A 21,421-nucleotide genomic window follows, 5' to 3' on the forward strand; every position below is an offset into this window, starting at 1 on the left:
TAGTGTTAATAAGGTGGGTATACTCGTTTGTGTATTAGTAATATATAAAAGAATATCATCAGCATATAGTGAAATTTTATTCTTTGAATCCTTAGTGTTATATCCGTGAATATTCGGGTGATTTCTAATCCTTTCGGCCAACGGTTCTATCATAAGGGCAAATAGCAATGGTGATAAGGCACACCCTTGCCTATTACCCCTTGATAAGTAAAATTTTGGAGATAGCGTATTGTTAGTTAATATTCTTGCCGTAGGTCTATCGTAAAGTAGTTTAACCCATCTAATAAAATTCTCTCCCATATTGAATTTTTGGAGTACCTTGTATAAATACTGCCATTCTACTTGATCAAATGCCTTCTCTGCATCCAGCGTGACAACTGAAATATCTTCATTGTCCTCATTATGAGAGTACATTATATTGAAAAGCCTTCTCAAATTATTAAATGATTGTCTTTTGGGTATAAATCCCGTTTGATCCGTATTTATTAAATTGTTAATATAATTATTTAGCCTTCTAGCTAGAATCTTTGCTAAAATTTTCTGATCCGTATTTAGTAGTGAAATGGCTCTATAAGAACCCGGTTCATCTAAATCTTTATCTTTTTTTGGTATAAGTGTTATTGTTGCTTCTGCTAGGGTTTCTGGTAGTTTATTTTCGGTATAAGCCTGCGTGTATAAATTGAATAATCTTGGTATAATTGACTCCTGAAATCCTTTATAAAATTCATTACTAAAACCGCCTGGTCCTGGGGTCTTCCCATTTTTCAGTGAGTTTATTATTTGTTTTATTTCTTCACTAGTAATCCGTGCTCCGAATTGCTCTTGTTCTAAACTATCCAATTTTGGGAGCTTGCAATTATCTAAAAAATTTGTAATTTTACTTACATCTGTATTTATTTTAGATGTATATAAATTGTGATAAAATTGGGCAAACCTCTTGTTAATATCCTTAGGCAGTGTTAAAAACTCACCCTTATCCGATTTAATTTTAGTAATAGTTTTTTCCTTTTCTTGTTGCTTCAGTTGCCTCGCAAGTAGTTTATGTGGCTTATCCCCAAATTCGAAGTGTGCTTGTTTTGTAATTTGGAATAATCTTATTACTCTAGCCGATAGTATTCTATTGACTTTATATTTCAATAAAGTTATCTTATTATGTTTATTTATGGTTGGGTCAGTTGCATTGTCCAGTTCTAGTAGTTTTATTTTCTGTTCTATCCGCTGAAGTTCTCTTTTATTTTCCTTATTTTGAAAACTTTGGTAAGAAATTATGACGCCGCGAATATATGCCTTGAAGGTTTCCCATAATAGCGGTGCAGAAATACCCGGCGTGTCATTTATTTCGAAAAAAAGTTTTATTTGTTCTTTTATATACTCATAACCCTGCGGGTTATTTAATATATGTACATTGAATCTCCAAAAAGGTTTTATACTCGGCATTCCCTCAATTTTAAGTATAAAAGTCAATGGTGAATGATCAGAAATAATACTACAGGTGCACAACCTTTTATCCGAAGATCCAAATAACGAAAACCTCCGAATAGCGGACATTTTTTCGGTCCTTGAAGAAAGGTCCTTGAAAACGTTCACCGAGGGCGGCCCGCAGAGGTGACAGCGGAACCTCCGGTCGGTCCTCGAAGAAAGGGGAACTAAATCCCCATTCATAAAAGAGAAGGTGAGAGTATATTGCGCGGGAGGGTTAATAATTGACAATATGCTGCTGCCTGCCCGCTGAGTTAAAAAGTTCCCACGGTAGCACGATACACAGTGTATCGTGAGTCTTGCGTGGGAACTTTTTAACTCAGCGGGCAGGCAGCAGCAGATTGTTGCTGCCTTCACTTTCACCCCACCTACACCCCTCTGCTTCCCGGCCATGTGTGTGACCCCTTCCCTCCCCTCTCCAGCTCCCCGCCCATTGCACCGCCGCGGGGGCTATGCACTGTCTTCATGTCGGCGATGCTAGCAGGTCAGTGCCAATCACCGGAGACGTCAGGACCAACGGGACACCGACCCCCAGGCCCACTGCAAGCACGGAGATCCCAGAGACCCACAGCCAGCAGCAGCCCAGCCCCGTTCCAACTCCAGAGGAAAACTGCAAACTGGCCGGAGACATCAGGACCACCAGAAGCCGCTCCCCGATGGGCCGCTACGGCGACAAGTGGCAGTTCGCCCACAGCCCCCTCATCGGGACACCGACCCCCAGGCCCATTGCAAGCACGGAGATCCCAGATCAGCAACTCCAGCCCAGCCCCGCTCCAACTCCAGAGGAACACGCTCCCCGTATGGGGAGAAGCTGATGGTGTGCAAGGTACGTCTTGTTCTTGGGGTCGCGCAGCTCGGGCTGTGGGCGAACTGCCACTTGTCGCCGTAGCGGCCCATCGGGGAGCGGATTCCTCTGGAGTTGGAGGGGGAGGGGGGTATTGTGCTGTTTGATCGCCCCCTACTATCCCAGGGCGGCCCGCAGAGGTGACAGCGGAACCTCCGGTCGGTCCTCGAAGAAAGGGGAACTAAATCCCCTTCATAAAAGAGAAGTGGAGGGTATATTGCCCGGGAGGGTATATCGCCTACCTGGAAGAAACCGGACATTTTTTCCAGGATGTCGTCTGCACACCAAAGCTCACCAAAGCTCACGTTTGGCGCCAAACGCACGTCGCCTCTGCTGCACACGGATATAAGAGTGTGAAAATGTCGCCTTAGGCCGCCTAAGGGCATGAAGCCCCGCTAGGGTGACATGAGTGCGAGAGGTGATTCAATGCTGCGGTCACATTTACAAATTCAGGAATTCATTCAACACACTGCATTTCATACAGACATTTATTCTGCAAGAAAAAAATACATTGAAGACTCAAACTCGCGACCGAGGAACTGCCGTGATCAAGGCGCAAACTCGCGACCTTGCGGATATGAGCCGAGCACTTTACCACTGAGCCAGCCATTAAAATCTACGCTAAAAAAAATCCATTCCGAAGACCGACAAATTCCGAATTACGAAAAGTGTCTGGTCCCAAGGCTTTCGGATAAAAGGTTGTGCACCTGTATTATGATATGATGGTTTATTCGTATACGGGATTAATTTTGTGTCCAATAAAAAATAGTCAATTCGCGAATAAGTTTTGTGAACTGATGAATAAAATGAGTATTCCCTACCACTTGGATTTGCTATTCTCCAAATATCAGCTATGTTATTATTTTTTATATAAGTATTTAAAAATTCACAGGTCTTAGTTTTAACAAGACGCTTCCCTAGCTTTATTGATTTATCTAAGTATGGATCTATAACACAGTTAAAATCTCCCCCCATTATTATATTTTGATAATTATGCTCTGCGATTAAATCTATTATTTTCCTAAAAAATTGTGGGTTATCAAAATTAGGCGCGTAAATATTTATCATAGTTAATGGTGTATTGTAAATTTCTCCCGTGACTATAACATATTTTCCCTCTTTATCAGATATAGATTTCTTTAATTTAAAAGGTATACCCTTCCGAATTATAATAGCCATGCCTCTTGCTTTAGAGGTGAATGAGGAGTAATAGGTTTGACCTATCCAATTTGCCCTTAATCTGATCTGAGTTTGTTGTTTCAGATGTGTCTCTTGTAGGAAAGCAATATCCATATTTAATGATTTTAATTGTGCCAGAATTTTACCCCTCTTAATTGGCTCATTCGCACCTCTGATGTTCCAACTACAGAAGGTGAGACCTCCGATATTTATTCGACTATTATCTTGCATTGGCTATTATTACCAGACTGTATGATTCATGTGATGCAGCCAAGTACCTCGGAATCCCGAATCCAGAGTTGTCCTTCATAATTTCTACAGTAGTTCTACTTCTCCTGACACTATTAAACATAATTAAGGGAAAGAGAAAAACATAAAATAAAGTGTACATAAAAATTGTTAAGTCATACAACAACAAATAATTGTGAATAAGGTTTCCTTAAGTTAAATACTGATCCTTACTATGGGGATCCCTTGACTTAGCCCCCTCTTGCTTCCCCAGCATCATACCTGATTTGTACCTGATTTGACTACGACATCTACAAATCGTCACTATCAATTTCCTGTGTTCATTCACAGGCCACCAAACCCCTCCCCTACAACCCAATGCTCTGACTTTGGTCCTGGCATTCACACACGACTATTTTTCTTCATTACTGCGAAAGTATGATAACATAGAACTAGTGTGAATGGGCGATCGAAGGTCGGCGTGGATTTGGTGAGCTGAAGGCCCTGTTTCCATGCAGTATCTCTGGACTAGACACTAGATTGACACAATCTACAATCTTGGACAAAATACATATTGCCCGCCCACCCACCCCCAGTTTAGCAATTATTATTTAGCAAGGTTTATCTCCTTCAAATGGGTAAACTGTACATATCACTCAACTATTTAAATATATAAAGAGAGAGAAAATGGGGGATACTGTGTTAGTTAGTCCAATGCCTTCTCTCAGGAAATTATTAGAATCAAATATGCAGGTCAGGGAGACTAAACACACTGAACAAGTCCACCTTAACAGGGTGAGACAGCATTGATTTTTAACTTAATTCATCCCGAATGGAACTGGTAGAATTATTAAAGTGGTGACAGAAGTAATGGACAAGGAAATGCCTTCAGATATTTATATGGACTTCGAGAAATAGTCCTTCATAAGAGACTGCAAACTAAACTTAAAGCTCACAGAACTGAATGGATGTAATTGACTGGCTAGAAAATTGTCTGAAAGTCAGCAAACAGAGGGTGAGGATGATGGCCAGGTGCTCAAACTGGAAGGATGTGACTACCAGTGTCTCTCAAGGATCTGTTCTGCTGTTTCCTGTTTATAATGGACTTAGATTACATGACTGAATAATACACACCCAAGTTTGTCAACGACACAAAAATAGACTTCGTTATGAACAATGTGGGTGGGTAAATCGTTCTGCAGAGAAAAAAAAATTAACGGATTCGTCAAATGAGCAAAACTGTGACAAACCTATTTTAATGTGGGAAAATGTGAGCACATCCTCTTTCGACGTGGGTAGGTTACAACAAAGCAAATAGCTGGGGAACAGCAGGAAATAAAACAAAACAGTCTTAGAGTGCCACGTAAATAGATAAAAGTCATGGACAGGTATAAAAAAAATCAAGTATTTTAGAACGCCTGCCTTTAAAGTGGGGGATGTTATGCAATCTCAACACCATGCCCTGGCTATATCTAATCTGAAATACTACAAGCAGTTGTGTGAACCACACCAAGGGAGATAAATATTAGTCATAGCAATAAGGTGTAGATTATGACTACAGTTTAGTTTAGAGATACAGCAAGGAAACATAGCCTCAGCCCACAGTCCACTCCGATCATCAATCACCCATTCACAATAATTCTATGTTATCCCACTTCCTCATCCACTCCCTACTTGTTAAGGGGCAATTTTACTGAGGCCAATTTGTCTACAAACCCGCATGCCTTTGGAATGTGGGAGGAAACCAATGCAGATGGAGGAAACCCACGTGGTCACAGGGAGAACATGCAAATTCCACACAAACAGCACCCGAGGTCAGGTTCGAACCCTAGTCTCTGGCACAGTGTGACAGCAGTTCAACCAGCTGCACCACTGTGCTGCTCTCAAGATGACACAACAGATTACACAAATCAAAATTGTATTTTCCTGAAATTAGATTACAGGAGAATTTGATCAAAGTTGTTATTAAGGCAAATTTGTAGTTAAACAGAGCATTTAGAAAATAAATCAATGGTTCATTGAGGCGTAAGGGGGGTGTCAAATGACAAATTTAACACCTGTATTATAAGTATGTATTGTTTACCCCATTTCTACCTCCTTAGTGATACCCAGGTATATTGAAAATCACTATATTACAAGGCAGGATATACCAAATTTGCACTGAAATGACTGGAGAAATGATGTCTGACTAACAGAGTAGATAAGGTGATGAGATGAGCATAAGGTGAGTTGACTTTTAGAAATGTTGTGATGCAGCAGAGAGAAATAGATTTTTAGATATTTAAGGAATCAAATGACATTGGATTGAATTAGTACAGGAAAGGGTGCTGAGGTAAAAAAGAAAACCACAATCTTAATGACTGGCAGAGAATGCACGAGTGGTCAAATGGCTTCCTTCAGCTTCTGTTTCTTATGTTATGAAACTATTTCTGCTGGATGTGCAGTTTTGAATCAGTGGGTTTAGACTAATGATTAGAGCCATGACTTTTAGGAGTGAACTAAGGAAGCATTTTTCGAGAAGAAGGATAGTGGAAGTTTGGAGCACTCATCTACTGATGACAATTGAAGATAGTTCAACCATTGATAGAACTCTGAAGAAGGGATCCGACCCGAAATGCCACCCGTTCCTTTTCTCCAGAGATGCTGCCTGATCCGCTGTGTTACTCCACCTTCTTGTGTCTATCAACCATTGATAGATATTTGTTTGTCAAAGCTACTGGTGAACGCACGGTAAAGACAAAGATGCAGAGTTCAGTCATTATCTCACGCATTGGTGGAACAGACTCCAGGAGCTGTAAAGCAATTTCCGATCTTTATCCCAACGTGCACAAGAACATTATTTAACACAAAGCGGAACTACATTACAGTGAGATTTTGTTTTTCATATTATTCTCCCACTGTGGTCATGAACTGATTAATTCTAACTACTAACATCAGAGAAAAAACATAAACTTGCTGCGGTGTTGCAACCTGCTGTTCAGCCTAACCTTGTGAAATTGTTGATACTGATCTCAAGAGATGTGAAGAGTTCTTAGAATTACAAACTTGACTGAAAAGCCGAATATATTATCCAAGCTCAAATTAATCTCACTAAGTTTTAGTTGAAGGATTAATTTATTGTATGAAAGAGTAGCATGCGTAATTGGAGATATCAGACGCAATTAAAATACATATTCCTGCCACCTCCCCCCATTGCTTAACATGTATATTTGTGCAGCATGAATACCTTGTCTTTTGGAAAGGCTGCTAATCCATTCAGTTATCTCAGCAGTTTAGTTTAAAGTTTAGAGATACAGCATTGAAACAGACCATTCAGCCCATTAAGTTCACGGGCGACCATCGATCACCCCTTCACACTAGTTCATTATCCCACTTTCCCATCCATTCTTTACATACGTGGGGCAATTTTACAGAGGTCATTACCTAAAAACCTGCAGGTCTTTGGGATGTGGGATGACACCAGAGCACCTGAATGACACCCATGTGGTCACAGGGAGAACTTGCAAACTCCACACAGACAGCACCTGAGGTCAGGATTGAACCCCTCTCTGAAGCCGTGAGGCAGGTTCTCTATCAGCTGTGCCATTATGCTAGCTATGAAATGGTTTAACTGAATAAAATTGTGATATTTCTCTGCTAAAGATGTTTTTTTGCATTTGTACCCCCACGTCCAATGCCCTATGAACATTACTAAGATGTTATCAGTGATTTTTTTATTGCAACATTATTCCAGTGATTTCATATTTAGTAAGATAAAATATTCCATTAATGTGATGATTAATACAATAGGGAGTTGTATTTATATAGCCCTATCATATATTAAATAAAACACTGACATGTCATAGGGCTATATACTGCAATGAAGGTGCTTGCTGTTCAGCGTAAAGTTGGTGGGTTCGAAGGGCCTGCTTCCATGCTGCATCTCAAAACATTAAAAAAATAAATGATGAAATTGTTGATACTGTTGCACACCACTAGGGTTCAGGAACATCTACTTGCCTGCAACTATCAGGCTCTTGAACCATCCCACACAACTCTAATCCTACCTTAGCAACAAAACACTACAGACCACTTCTTGCATGATTATGGACTTGTTTTTTTTCTAAATATGTATTCCGCTAACATCTTTGATTGATTGAATCGATTAAAAAAACACAAGATGGAAACAGGCCACTCGGCACACCAAGTCCGCACTGACCATCGATCACCCATTCACACGGGTTCTATGTTATTATAGCGAGACACATATCGTTAAACAAAGTGATTTTTATTAAGTTGAACAAAGAACAGCTCACATGTGACTGGGGAGGGTTCTCCCAAAGTTCTATACATATCACAGGGCACACACCTAAGCCACGTGATGACTTCTTGGCGGCGCACGTAGGTAAGGGACCAGGCGACCGGCCGTCTCCTGTTCCAGCGCGCTGACCACATAATAGTACCGGGTGTCATCGACCGTGATGCGGCGAATGTGGAACTGGGCCTCGGCCTGCTGAAACCACACTTGGAGCTGCAATGCCCAGTACACGGGCAATCCGGAAGTTGCGGCGCTGGTGAACGGCTGCGGCTCGCCTGCAGTCCATTTGTCTTTACTTTTTTGTGTTGTTTTTTTTCGTTTTGTCTAGTTAAGTTTTTGGTTTTTAGGTTGTGTTTATGTGGGGGCTGCGTTTATGTGGCTTGCTGTCTCTCCCTTCGGGGGAATGCGACTTTTTTGTCGTATCCCCCTTCTCTGCCTCCGTCTGCGCTGAGGCCTAATGGCGGAGCTGGCGACCTCGAGACTCCGGAGGCAGCCAGTCAGGACTCACCCTGGGCTCGCTCCCGTGAGGGCGGCCCGGCTTGGGGCTGGAACGGCGCTCCCGTGAGGGGCTGTGACGCTCCCGTGAGGGCGGCCTGGCGAGGGGCTGAGACTCTCCCGTGAGGGGCTGTGGCGCTCCCGTCGGAGCGGCCCATCCCGAGGGTGGAATGGCGCTCCCGTCGGACTGGAGGGCAGGCCTATCTTCCCGACCTGCAGGTTTTTAGGTAATGACCTCTGTAAAACTGCCGCCCTCCCGGCTGCGTCCGCTGGACTGGAGGGCGGCAGCTTCGACCACCCCGGGCCGCGGTGTTTGAGCCGGCCCGTTTGCGGGGTTCGGTGAGCCGCGGGACTGTTTGTGCCATCGCCCGGTGGGGAATCGCCTCAGCGCAGAGGGAGAAGAGGAGGGAAGAGACTGCAGCCCTAAGATTTTTGCCTCCACCACAGTGAGGAGGTGCTTGGAGGATACACTGTGGTGGATGTTAATTTGTGTTTAGTGTTGTTTATTATTGTATGATTGTATGTATGACTGCAGGCACGAAATTTCGTTCAGACCGTAAGGTCTGAATGACAATAAAGGAATTCAATTCAATTCAATTCAATTCAATTTAAGAGCGACAGCATTTTGCTGGGCCAGATCGGTGGCAACCTCGGGTTGAGCGTTGACTGCTTGCATTTTTCAAATCCAAAATAACCGTTTTGGATCGTTGGGGTCACCAATATAGCCAATATAGAATGAAATGATCCTGCATCTTCCGGATTATGCATAGAAATTCCTGCCATTGCTGTTCCACTGTCATTCCGGCTAGGATCCCTTTCCAGGCTACCTTGGCCAGCTCCTCTTTCATGCCTTCATAGTCCCCTTTGTTCAACTGCATCACTGACAGTTCCGAATTAACCTTCTCCTTCTCAAATTGCAGATTAAAACTAATCATATCATATCATATCAACTTTCTTCATCCATAAAAGGTAAAATACTGTAGATTCTAAATACATTTCATTCAATGCCTGATTTCACCATCCCATTCCTTATTTATGGAAAATTAAAACATAATCCTCAGGAGTAATGATTCTGCAACAAGCAGATTATTCAGGTTCCAGATCATTATTGTGCTTTTGAGAAAAGGACCCAGGACATATTTATAAGATAGAAATAATTATGGTGTATTTGAATCTGATAACCAAAACTGAAAAAGGAACTTGCAGTTACAGAAATTACAGTACTTCTTCCCTGTGTGAAATGGGCAGTTTCCAAACAAAATCAGCCATTGAAAAGAGAGGCTTTCATCAGTCACAACAAACCAACATTATTCCAGTTATTAGGTTAATTGCAACTGTGCAAAATTGATGGGGAGCAAAACATCATCTGATAGAAACATAGAAACATAGAAAGTAGGTGCGAGAGTAGACCACCAGGTCCGTCGAGCCCGCACCGCCATTCGCTCATGGCTGAACACTAAACAGACACACTTACCCACAAACAGTAGACACAAGACACAGAACACAAGACACTACCCTCCCCTTTATACCGCTATCACCCCTCTCCACCCCAAGAACCGCGTGATCTCCTGGGGGAGGCAAAAAAACGGATAAAAACCCAGGTCCAATTCGGGAAAAAAATCCGGGAAATTCCTCTCCGACCCCAATCCAGGCGATCGACACTTGTCCAGGAGATCACTCAGGTCTTACTATACTAACCATACCTAGGTCCATATCCCTGCCCTCTCCCCGTAGCCCCTTATCCCCTTGGCAGCTAAAAAAACATCTATTTTAGACTTAAATATATTTAACGTTTCTGCTTCCACTGCTCCCTGGGGCAGTGAATTCCATAAATTAACCACCCTCTGGGTGAAGAAGTTCTTCCTCATCTCAGTTTTAAAAGAGCCCCCCCTTATTCTGCGACTATGTCCCCTAGTTCTAGTTTCCCCGATCATTGGGAACATCCTCGGTGCATCCACCCGATCAAGGCCCCTCACGATCTTATATGTTTCAATGAGATCGCCTCTCATTCTTCTAAACTCCAAAGAGTAGAGTTCCAGCCTACTTAACCTTTCCTCATATGTCAATCCCCTCATTGCAGGAATTAATCTTGTAAACCTTCGCTGCACTGCCTCCAGGGCTAGTACATCCTTTCTTAAGTATGGACCCCAGAACTGTACACAGTATTCCAAATGTGGTCTCACTAATACTGTGTACAGCTGCAGCAAGACCTCCGTGTTTTTATACTCAATCCCCCTAGCAATAAAGGCCAAAACTCCATTGGCCTTCCTGATTGCTTGCTGTACCTGCATACTAACTTTTAGTGATTCATGTACTAATACCCCTAGATCCCTTTGCGTTGCATTACAACGCAGCTCCTCCTCATTTAGAAAATAACTTGCCCTATCATTTTTTTTCCCAAAGTGAATGACTTCACATTTATTAGTATTAAATTTCATCTGCCAAGTTGTTGCCCACTCACCTAGCTTATCTATATCCTTTTGCAGACTCTTCCTATCCTCCTCATCCCCTACTTTTCCTCCCATTTTTGTATCATCCGCAAATTTTGATATATTACACTTGGTTCCCTCCTCCAAATCATTTATATAAATTGTGAACAACTGGGGTCCCAGCACCGACCCTTGCGGAACCCCGCTAGTTACCGGTTGCCATCCCGAGTATGAACCATTTATCCCCACTCTCTGCTTCCTATTTGTTAGCCAATCCTCTACCCATGCTAATATATTACCCCCAATCCCATAATTTTTTATTTTTAGCAATAGTCTCTTATGTGGCACCTTGTCAAAAGCCTTTTGGAAGTCCAAGTATACCACATCCACCGGTTCCCCTTTATCCACCCGGGTTGTTACTTCCTCAAAGAATTCGAGCAGATTCGTTAAACAGGACTTCCCTTTCACAAAACCATGCTGGTTCTGTCCGATGAAGTCATGTTTATCCAAGTGCCCCGTTAGTGTTTCTTTAATAATTGTCTCTAACATTTTACCCACCACCGATGTTAGACTAACCGGTCTATAGTTACTCGCCTTCTGTTTACTTCCTTTTTTAAATATAGGTGTTACATTGGCCATTTTCCAATCCACTGGGACCGTTCCTGCCTCCAGGGAGTTTTGGAAAATTATCACCAATGCATCCACAATCCCCACCGCTATCTCCCTCAAGACCCTTGGATGTAATCCATCAGGCCCAGGGGATTTATCCTCCTTCAGTCTCATTAATTTCCCTAATACCACCTCCTTGTTGATCTTAATAGTATTTAGCTCCTCCATTCCTACCGCCCCCTGTTTATCCAGCGTTGGAATATTTTTTGTGTCTTCTATGGTGAAGACTGATAAAAAATACTCGTTTAATGCCTTTGCCATTTCCATGTTCCCCACCAACAACTCTCCAGTCTCACCCTCCAATGGACCAACGTTCACCTTAGCCACCCTTTTTCTTTTTATATAGCTATAAAAACTCTTACTATTAGTTTTTATGTTGTTCGCTAAATTCCTTTCATAGTCTATTTTCCCCGTCTTAATTAATCTCTTAGTTATTTTTTGCTGACCTTTAAATGCTTCCCAATCCTCTGCCCTCCCACTATCTCTGGCTACCTTATATGCCCTTGCCTTCAGCCGAATACTATCCTTTATAGTTTTACTGAGCCATGGCTGACTGTTCTTACCCTTACCCCTTTTTTTCTTCATAGGAATAAATTTTTCTTGAAGGTTATACAGTAGATCCTTAAACGTACACCACTGCTCATGTACCGTCTTATTCTTGAGTCTGCTATCCCAGTCAACTTTGATCAGCTCAGTCCTCATACCTTCATAATCCCCCTTATTTAGACTAAGCACCCTAGCCTGAGTTTCAACCTGCTCCCCTTCTATTTGAATATGGAATTCGACCATATTGTGGTCACTTGTTCCCAACGAGTCCCTAACTATGACATTTTTAATTAATCCTGCTTCATTACACAGGACCAGATCCAAGATTGCCTCCCCCCTTGTCGGTTCTGCGACATACTGTTCTAGGAACCCGTCTCTAATACATTCTATAAACTCTTCCTCTAGTCTACCCTGCCCAGTTTGGTTTGCCCAATTAATATGAAAATTGAAGTCCCCCATGATTACAGCAGTTCCCTTTTTACATGCGTCAACTATTTGCAGATTTATGTTCTGACTAACAGCGTCACAGCTATTTGGAGGTCTATAAATTACACCCACTAGTGTTTTTTTCCCCTTGTTATTCTCTATCTGTACCCAAGCTGTTTCACTATCCTGATCCTTCAACGCAATATCCTTCCTCTCTATTGCCGTTATTCCCTCCCTTATTAAAAGGGCCACCCCTCCTCCCTTTCTTTCCTGTCTATCTTTTCTAATTGTCGAGTACCCCTCTATATTTAACTCCCAGTCCTGATCCCCTTGCAGCCATGTCTCCGTAATGGCCACGATATCATAACTATATATACTTAATTGCACCGTTAATTCATTTATCTTATTTCGAATACTCCGTGCATTTAGATAAAGCACTTTTAGATGATTTTTACTACCCTTCCTTTCCGTTTTTGCCCCTTTTACATCTAGAGCTTTATCTTCACACATTCTGGATCCTCCTGTCACATTTTGATTTTCCGCTTCCCCACTGATACCCTGCTCTATTTCCTCTACCCCTGCCGTTATTACCCCCCTTGATACCTCCCCCCCGCTACTTAGTTTAAAGACCTCTCTACTGCCCTAGTTATATGATTTGCCAGGACCCCAGTCCCAGCACCGTTCAGGTGAAGTCCGTCCTTACAGAACAGATCCCCCCTGTCCCAGTACTGGTGCCAGTGGCCCAAGAAACCAAACTCATTTTTCCCACACCAGTCTTTGAGCCACGCATTCAGCTTTTTAATTTTACGTACCCTCGCCGATTTGGCCCGTGGCTCAGGTAGCAATCCGGAGATCAGTACCCTCGAGGTTCTGCTTTTTAATTTATTCCCTAACTGCTCAAACTCCTTCAGCAGATCCTCCTTCCTCGTCCTTCCTATGTCATTGGTCCCCACATGGACCACGACCACTGGATCCTCCCCCTCCCTCTGCAAATTTCTCTCCAGCACCGCAGAGATATCCTTAACCCTAGCACCGGGTAGGCAACACAGCCTTCGGGACATGTTCTGCTGGCCGCAGAGAACCTTATCTACCCCCCGAATAATACTATCCCCTATCACAACGGCATTTCTTCTAACTCCCCCCTCTTGAATGGCCCCCTGATCCACGGTGCTGCAGCCAGGTTGCTCATCCCTCCCACAGCCCCTGATCCCGTCCTCACATTGAGTAAGAGCCTCGGTCATGCTCGTCAGGGACAAGGGCTGTGGCTCCTGCCGCATCTCCTCCTGGTTCCCCCTACCTGCCTCGCTTATGGCCACACCTTCCTTTCCTTGCTCACTAACTACTGAATTAGTTAAACTGGTCGGTGTGACCATCCCCTGGCACAAAACATCCAGGTAATACTCCCCCTCCCTGATGTTCCGCAGGGTATGAAGTTGGGTCTCCAGCTCATCAATGCGGAGCTCGAGTTCCGCTAGCCTCAAACACTTACTGCAGCTGTAGGGATCATCTACATCAATGGTGTCGACAAATTCCCACATCTCACAGTATTGGCACATCTCCTGGCTGCCCATCACGGAAATGGCCGAGTGCCGCCACACTAACCACCTCCACCTGTACAACTCCTCCCCCTTCTGTCATGATGCATCGAGTTTGCGCCGCATTCGAGAAGGTTTGAGAATTTTGACTGCAGTCTCAAACAACTTTCTTTTCAACATCTTACAAATTCACCAGAACCATCAAAATAAACTTTCCAGGTTTGCTAAATCAAGAAGCTAGGTAACACACAGCGTTATATGCTCCTGACTGGTGCCAGGTTTACTGAAAATGAATCCATCAGAAGCTTGGCATTGTGATGTTATTGGGTTGTTTATTGGTCCTTAGACCAGAGTCACAGGCAGTCAGGTGAGATTACACTGAGATATCATTTTTACATGGTATTCAAATCACTCAGGGCTCACAAAATAACAAACTATAAGACAACTCTGGTCATAACTTGGAATCAATATCTACTCCTCCCAGATTAAGATATACTTACTTTTGCCTCTTAGATAAAGCCAAGATTAAATAGGAAATATCATAACACCTTCCAGATCTGCGATCAACTTTTTTGCCTGATACTTGAGAAGAAAATTGTTCAGCATCCGCCATGCAACTCCCTACTGATTTCAGCAAATCACATTAATATCTGAAATCACCAACAACCAGTGGAAATCCATTCAGGAATCATAGGCATAGTTAGCAGAGGGGTGGTCACTTAATTCCTGATGACAAGAAGAGGGATGAACTTGTATGAACTCCGTGGATGGAAAAATCATGCAGTTTGCCTACTGCTGTGGCATTAGCTGGATCGCGGATCCTCCCTACATAAAAATAGTTGTTAAAGTTGTTTTCCTCTTAGAAAGAGCAGCAAGTGGATCACGCACACAGTTTCCCAAGGATTGCACAGATTTGTAATGGTACAAGCCTGCATGTCAATTTACAGTTGTTTCATATCAATTCTAAGATACACTGCAGTTCCTGCAACATACAAATGGTCTGTAATGCTGTGCATCAATCATGAATTCAGTCATGCAAGCTACCACAATGACAAGACAAGGGGCAGCCGTTAGCTTTCTTTTGATGGCATGACCCGTGACAGCACTGCACAACCCATGCATGGGAGGGGGAAGCAGGCAGAACACTATTATGCTGAATTAATTATTATTGTCTACCTTGTCTACCCTAGAGGGTGCTCCATTGTGTTCAGCTGAGAAGGTAAAAAAGATTAATGGAATTCAAATGTTTACTGCACAAGGTCATATTCTTAAGAGTGCAGATCTGGTCATTCTCTATCATATGACCTGCTGAGGAGAAGGAATAAGAGGAGCACTTAGATCAGGAGAATGGTTGGCACGGAAGAGTTAGGCCTCAGGGCCCATTTCCAATGCTGTATGACCCTAAGTCTCAAATGAACACAATTACTTTTGGTGGCATTTGATTCTGCTGAAATAGAACAGGCAATCTTAGTAATTGATCCTGCATTCAAAAGTATGTCAACAGGATATACCACTACTACTACTTCAGTCCTAGAATGGAGACAGCCAAGCTCTGCAGAAAATATTTAAAATTATGTTGAAGCCCATGACAATTTTCTCAGGTTTCCTAGAATCCAACAAACCCATCAAATGTTTCAAGGGACATACAAATCTTTCTCCTTTTGTAGAATTCCCATTGAAGCATTCATCTGGATCGTCTACTGAAGGCATAATTTGCAACCTACGACACCAGGGAGATAGTCCTGGGACTGATCTTTATCCTTGGTCTGGATGCAGCCTTGCAAAAATGTTGTTACAAAGCACATACCTTTTTGATGCTACTGAAACCATCACCACTAGTGATCCCACATCATCCCATCCCCACCCCTATCTGCTTCTGCAAAATCGCTCCCTCTGCAACTCCTTGGTTCACTCATCCCTTCCCACCCACACCATCTCCTCCAGCAGGTACTTTCCCCAGCAATCGCAGATATAACACACCTGTCTCACCTCCTTCCTCACATCTACCTAGAGACCTCAGCAGTCCTTCCAGGTGAGCCAGAGGTTCACCTGCACCTACTCTAACCTCATCTACTGCATTTGGTGTTCCTGATGTAGCCTCCTTTACATCAGTGACCAAATGTAGACTCCCTCTCTCTTCCCTGTGCCCCACCTGAATGCACAACTATTTCTTCCATAATACTCCCCATTTTCCCCTTCTCCGTTTCCTCCCAACCACATCCCTTCCAATGGCTTCACATAGCATGCCTCTTTTCTCCTTATCTCATAGCCTTTTGTCCTTCCATATCTGGTCTTTGTCCAATCATCTGTGCTCCTCATCTGTGTTCACATATCACTTGCCAGGCTTTGTCCTGCCCCACCTTTCTTCCAGCTTTCTCCCCCCGCTACAATCAGTCAGAAGTAAGGGTCCCGACTTGCAATGTCACCTATCTATATTCTCCAGGGATGCTGCTTGACCTGCTGAGTTACTGCAGGACTTTGCATCATTTGTTTAGATATCCCAATTGGCTATTGAATTTCCCAGTTTGTGCGATCTCTGGCAGGCCGACTATATCTAACTATATTTGGCTCCCAACTGCATGGTGGTAACCACATCCGAATATTTTAATGAGTGGCAGAGATATGCATGCAATCTAAAAAAGGCAACAGTGTGTAATGCAATTCAAAACATGTTTAACCCCTTATCTACCGCAGTCAACAGTAAAGTTATCACCAGAATGTTAGTACCATGCATTACTAAGCTGCAACACAAACATGGAAACACAGAAAATAGCAAAAGTGGGCCATGCAGCTTTTCAACTAAGATCCATCATTCAATATGATAATCTGTCTCAATTCCATATTTCTGTTCCCGTATCTCTTGATGCCTCTTGTAGTTAGGTATTTATCAACCACTTTCAGCTTTGTCTTTTTTTTCAATCTTCAGCCTTTTGGCCTCTGCAGATCTTTGGGGAATTCTGTTGGTTCACCCCCCTCTAAGTGAAGACATCTCTCCACATGTCAGTTCTTATATCAGACCAATACAAACAAAGAGTGAAAGCAATTAGTGCTTTGGAGACATTAAGTTTTATTTTATTATTTTATTTAAACAATCACTTGATAAATAATTAACCACTTTGTGCGTTGGTCCTGTGCTATAATGTGCTGTGTGGTGTTTCTTTTTATTCTGAAAGTCATGAGACCGGATTCCTAAAATTCATATCGTGGAGCAAGGATGGTAGTTCAGTCAAAATAGCAACTGAGAAGTTCTCATCTGGAGTCATGTGGATCTAGAAGGAACCAAAGTCAATCTGGGTTTATTCTATTATCGGATCCCCACTGAACCCAGGCTGGGTACTTCCATTAATTACAGTTTCTGGGTTAGAGAAGTTGAAAGATTTCACTCTATCAGTGTGCAGTGTAAATGTATAAGAATTATTTAAGGTACGTGTCTTATTTCTCAGTTAGATTGAAAAATCATCCCTTTATATATTTATTTTTATTGAAACTATTAGAGTACATTGAACTCATGATTGTGATCAAATGATTAAATCACTTAATTTCTTACCCTCTGAAGCAAGTTATATTTATATTTTCTCACCCAGCAAAGTGACAAACATTCCAAATTTGCTTCATTTGACAACTGGTACAGACAGTTCACGGTTTATTCCATCTTGCATTTTGAACAGCTGGGTTATTCCTATTTGCAAGGAGAGTATCGTCATTTTTACACTCATATTCAAATCACTCAGGCCTCACTAAATATCAAATTATGAGACAACGCTGGACATAACTAGAAATCCATACCCTTGCAGACAAAGATAAACTTACATTGGTTTCTTAGTTACCGCCAAATAGAAAATGCTGTAATACTGTTCAGATCTGAGAGCAACATTTTTGCTAAAGACTTGAGGAGAAATTTGAGCCAATTTCATGTTCTTAAAGCAGTTTGCACAATCGGGATCATTTACTGTATGATCCAATAGAACAAATCTGTGGACTTTGGATGTTATTACATGGCTTCTTATATTTTACAGCCAGAGTCATAGTAAAACATGGGTAGGTTGAGGGGGACTATAAACGTTTATGAAATTCATGGAAAGTAGAAGTATTTTTGCACGTGTCAGGCACATGTGGTCAATTCATAACATTTCTCACTGCCTAAGCACCTGTTGGGAAATTTATCTCCATGACCACGAAAGGCTGACTTTTATTCCTACGGTTCGGTGTGGAGTCAAAAAATACACTATACCCTAAGGAACAATAAGCAATCAGTGAAGGGATGATATTATTTTCTTTGTAGCATGAAGGAGGTTAAAGCACATCAGGCATAACATTAACATTCTGGCCAGCATAGGTGCACAGTTGGTTCCGGAATTACATTTATTCACCAGATCTATTACAATCTGTTTTTAACATTAATGAAAATGCAATGCTGATGTGATCCTACAGATTTAATCTGGATTATAGCGCTCCGGTTAACTCCTCTCTTAATCTTGTTTGGCTGAACACGTTACTAGCAGGACACCAACCAATTAACAACAATGTAAAGGATTAGCAACTGCGCCCTTTTGTTTGCTGCAGCTGTTTTTTTCAGTGTAAAACTCCCTCAAATAATGTCCACAATATTGTTACACAGAATTTATTTGCAACCACACTTCCAAACTCGCAGTCCCCCCAAAAAATTACTCTCAAAACATCCAGATTTGTACTCCCCCATTTCTCTTTAAAGAGTCAATACCCACGTGGTCACTGGGAGAACGTGCAAACTCCGTACAGACAGCATTCAGTCAGGATCGAACCCAGGTCTCTGGCAATGTAATGGGAGTAACTCTACCACTGCGCCACTGTGCCACCGCATCTCTGTCCTTATGTCAGACCATTCACAGATTGTAATTGCATCCTTAATGGAGATCTCCCTGCCAATACCTGGGCAAATGCTGTTGGAGGATAGAATCCTTAACTGTTGTGAAACCTCCAAGCTTTGAACATGATTATCATACATGTGTTAGCACTCCTGACCTCAGTTTGCATGGTAGCAAGCTCACCTTGCTTGTCAGCAAACTAAGATTGCATGCCAGAAGGTCTGTGATTCCATTACAACATGACAACAATAAACCTAAAACTAAATTGCATGTACAAGGTACACAAAATTGCTGGGGAAACTCAGCGGGTGCAGCAGCATCTATGGAGCGAAGGAAATAGGCGACGTTTCGGGCCGAAACCCTTCTTCAGACTGCATGTACAAGGTGTGGGTTATTGCCAGAATACAATTTCTATGCCTGGTTCTGGAGATTACCCAATCTATATCGTTACACTGTCAATATTCCTGATAAAATCACATGAGTAAATTTAAAGTGCTACTCATTTGGCACTTGTGAGAAGGCTTGGAAGGCAATCCTAACTGCACCTTTTTGTATCATTCGGAAATACTGCTGGATTTATATGATACATAACTGTGCCATTCTTTATTCACCAAAGAAAGACCAGTGCTAGAAATTTAGGCAAATTTCCAAATTTCCAAATTGAAATCAATGTTGCTATTGATAAAATAATATTATAATAGACATGAAACTGCATTTAGTTGACTGTTGCGAAAAGAAGTAAGGAGTACATCATTAGGAACTGAAAGATGGCATGGAATTGCACTTTATAATGTACATAGGTTATGGGCATTTTCTCATTCATTATAGCAATATGTTTGCAGTTGCATGGTACAGGCGCTCAGTGTCAAGAAGTAATTGCAATTAATCCTTCATACTCCCTGGGGAAGGAAAATGTGGATACAATTGTTAATTGTGAGGAGTAGCAATTACATAACATAGTAATTAGCCTGTTATTAAACTGACCAATTCTTAAGCCTCAAATGTTGAACTAATGAACTAAGATTTTTTTTTTTTGAAACGTAAATGCAGCAAGCCAACTAGTTCTTCATTTACCTGCAATTTCATAAAAATCAGAGTAACATTACAAATTTAAGGTGAAAATGAATCTGCTTTATATGAATGCACATGTCTCTTTTTATCTGTGCTTCTAATTGTGCACAAAATGTTATATCCTACAATAATGCCGTTCATAAATGGACCAAGAAATAGCAGGATTGGAGAAACAAGAACAAAACTATAAATACCAATGACTGCTGTAGAATAATTGGATTCCTTCAGAACGTCAGCCAATGTAGTTTCATTTAGCGGTAAGCCAGCAACTGAGGTTACAGCAAAGTTGTGGGTGACGCCATTCCGTAAACCCAGACGCCCGGTCAACAGTGAAGCACGAGACGGGGAACAAGTAGAGGCAGCTGCATGGAAGTCCTTAAATCTGAAATAGAAAAGAAAAGCGAAATTAGAATATTATTACAAATATCCTCTCATAAAGCAAAATCTTGTTCTTCTAAATAGCTGGAGGATCGTTCAGATGGAAAGTAAAAGAACAGCCCACACAAAGTACTGGAATTACTACTTCCCTTACTTTCTATTCAAAGTAGCGGTGATTTTACTTGTTATCCAGAGCTGTAATCATTGTAGATAGTCAATCTATCTAAAGAAGGGTCTGAAGAAGGGTTTCAACCCAAAACATCACCCATCCTTTTTCTCCAGGGATGCTGCCTGACCTGCTGAGTTACTCCAGCACTTTGTGTCTACCTTCGGTATAAACCAGCATCTGCAATTCATTCCTACACATGATAATCATTGTGGTGTGAGATACTCATTCACACATCAGCCACTGCCTTCCATTAGACATAGAAGCATGGTTCAGATTCAAGTTACATTATGTTTGTTGCAAAGAATAACCCGACCACTTCTTTGCTCTATTTCCACAGCTGCTAGTCTTTGTTGTTGTTCCAGAAAGCCAGTGTTATTCTTTGTAGTCATCCTGCCAATTCCCCAAGTGGCTGAACATAAAAGGAGACAAATGCAAATCATTTTGTGACTGAACTGTGAGTAGATGCGTGTCTCTACAAAAATAGGCAACTCCTGTAGGAATAGAACAGCCTCCATCACTTGCCATTCAATCAACGTCAATCAATCACAAGAATGGGTTTTAAGAAATCCTATCTCAACATAGAAACATATAAAATTCTTAAGGGGACAGGTTAGATGCAGGAAAAATGTTTCCCATGTTGGGGGAGTCCAAAACCAAGGGCCACAGTTTAAGAATAAGGTGTAGGCCATTTCGTACTGAGATGAGGACAAATCTTTTTCACCCAGAGAGTTGTGAATCTGTGGAATTCTCTGCTAAAGAAGGCAGTGGAGGCCAATTCACTGGATGTTTTCAAGAGTGAGTTAGAAGAGCTAACGGAATCAAGGGATATGGG

The 21,421-nt window shown here is 42.0% G+C and overlaps 1 protein-coding gene across 1 annotated transcript in view; it reads right to left on the reverse strand.

Moving 5' to 3' along the window:
* The window catches only part of arsg (arylsulfatase G), a 72,660-nt gene that overhangs the window by 43,327 nt on the left and 7,912 nt on the right, over positions 1-21,421 (reverse strand). The window contains exon 3 of the mRNA XM_033044331.1: positions 20,237-20,424. Within this exon, the coding sequence (XP_032900222.1) occupies positions 20,237-20,424 (188 nt within the window). The remainder of the gene's footprint in view (positions 1-20,236; positions 20,425-21,421) is intronic.

This window comes from Amblyraja radiata, chromosome 26 (genome assembly GCF_010909765.2).
Source record: "Amblyraja radiata isolate CabotCenter1 chromosome 26, sAmbRad1.1.pri, whole genome shotgun sequence".
Classification (NCBI taxonomy): Eukaryota; Metazoa; Chordata; class Chondrichthyes; order Rajiformes; family Rajidae; genus Amblyraja; species Amblyraja radiata.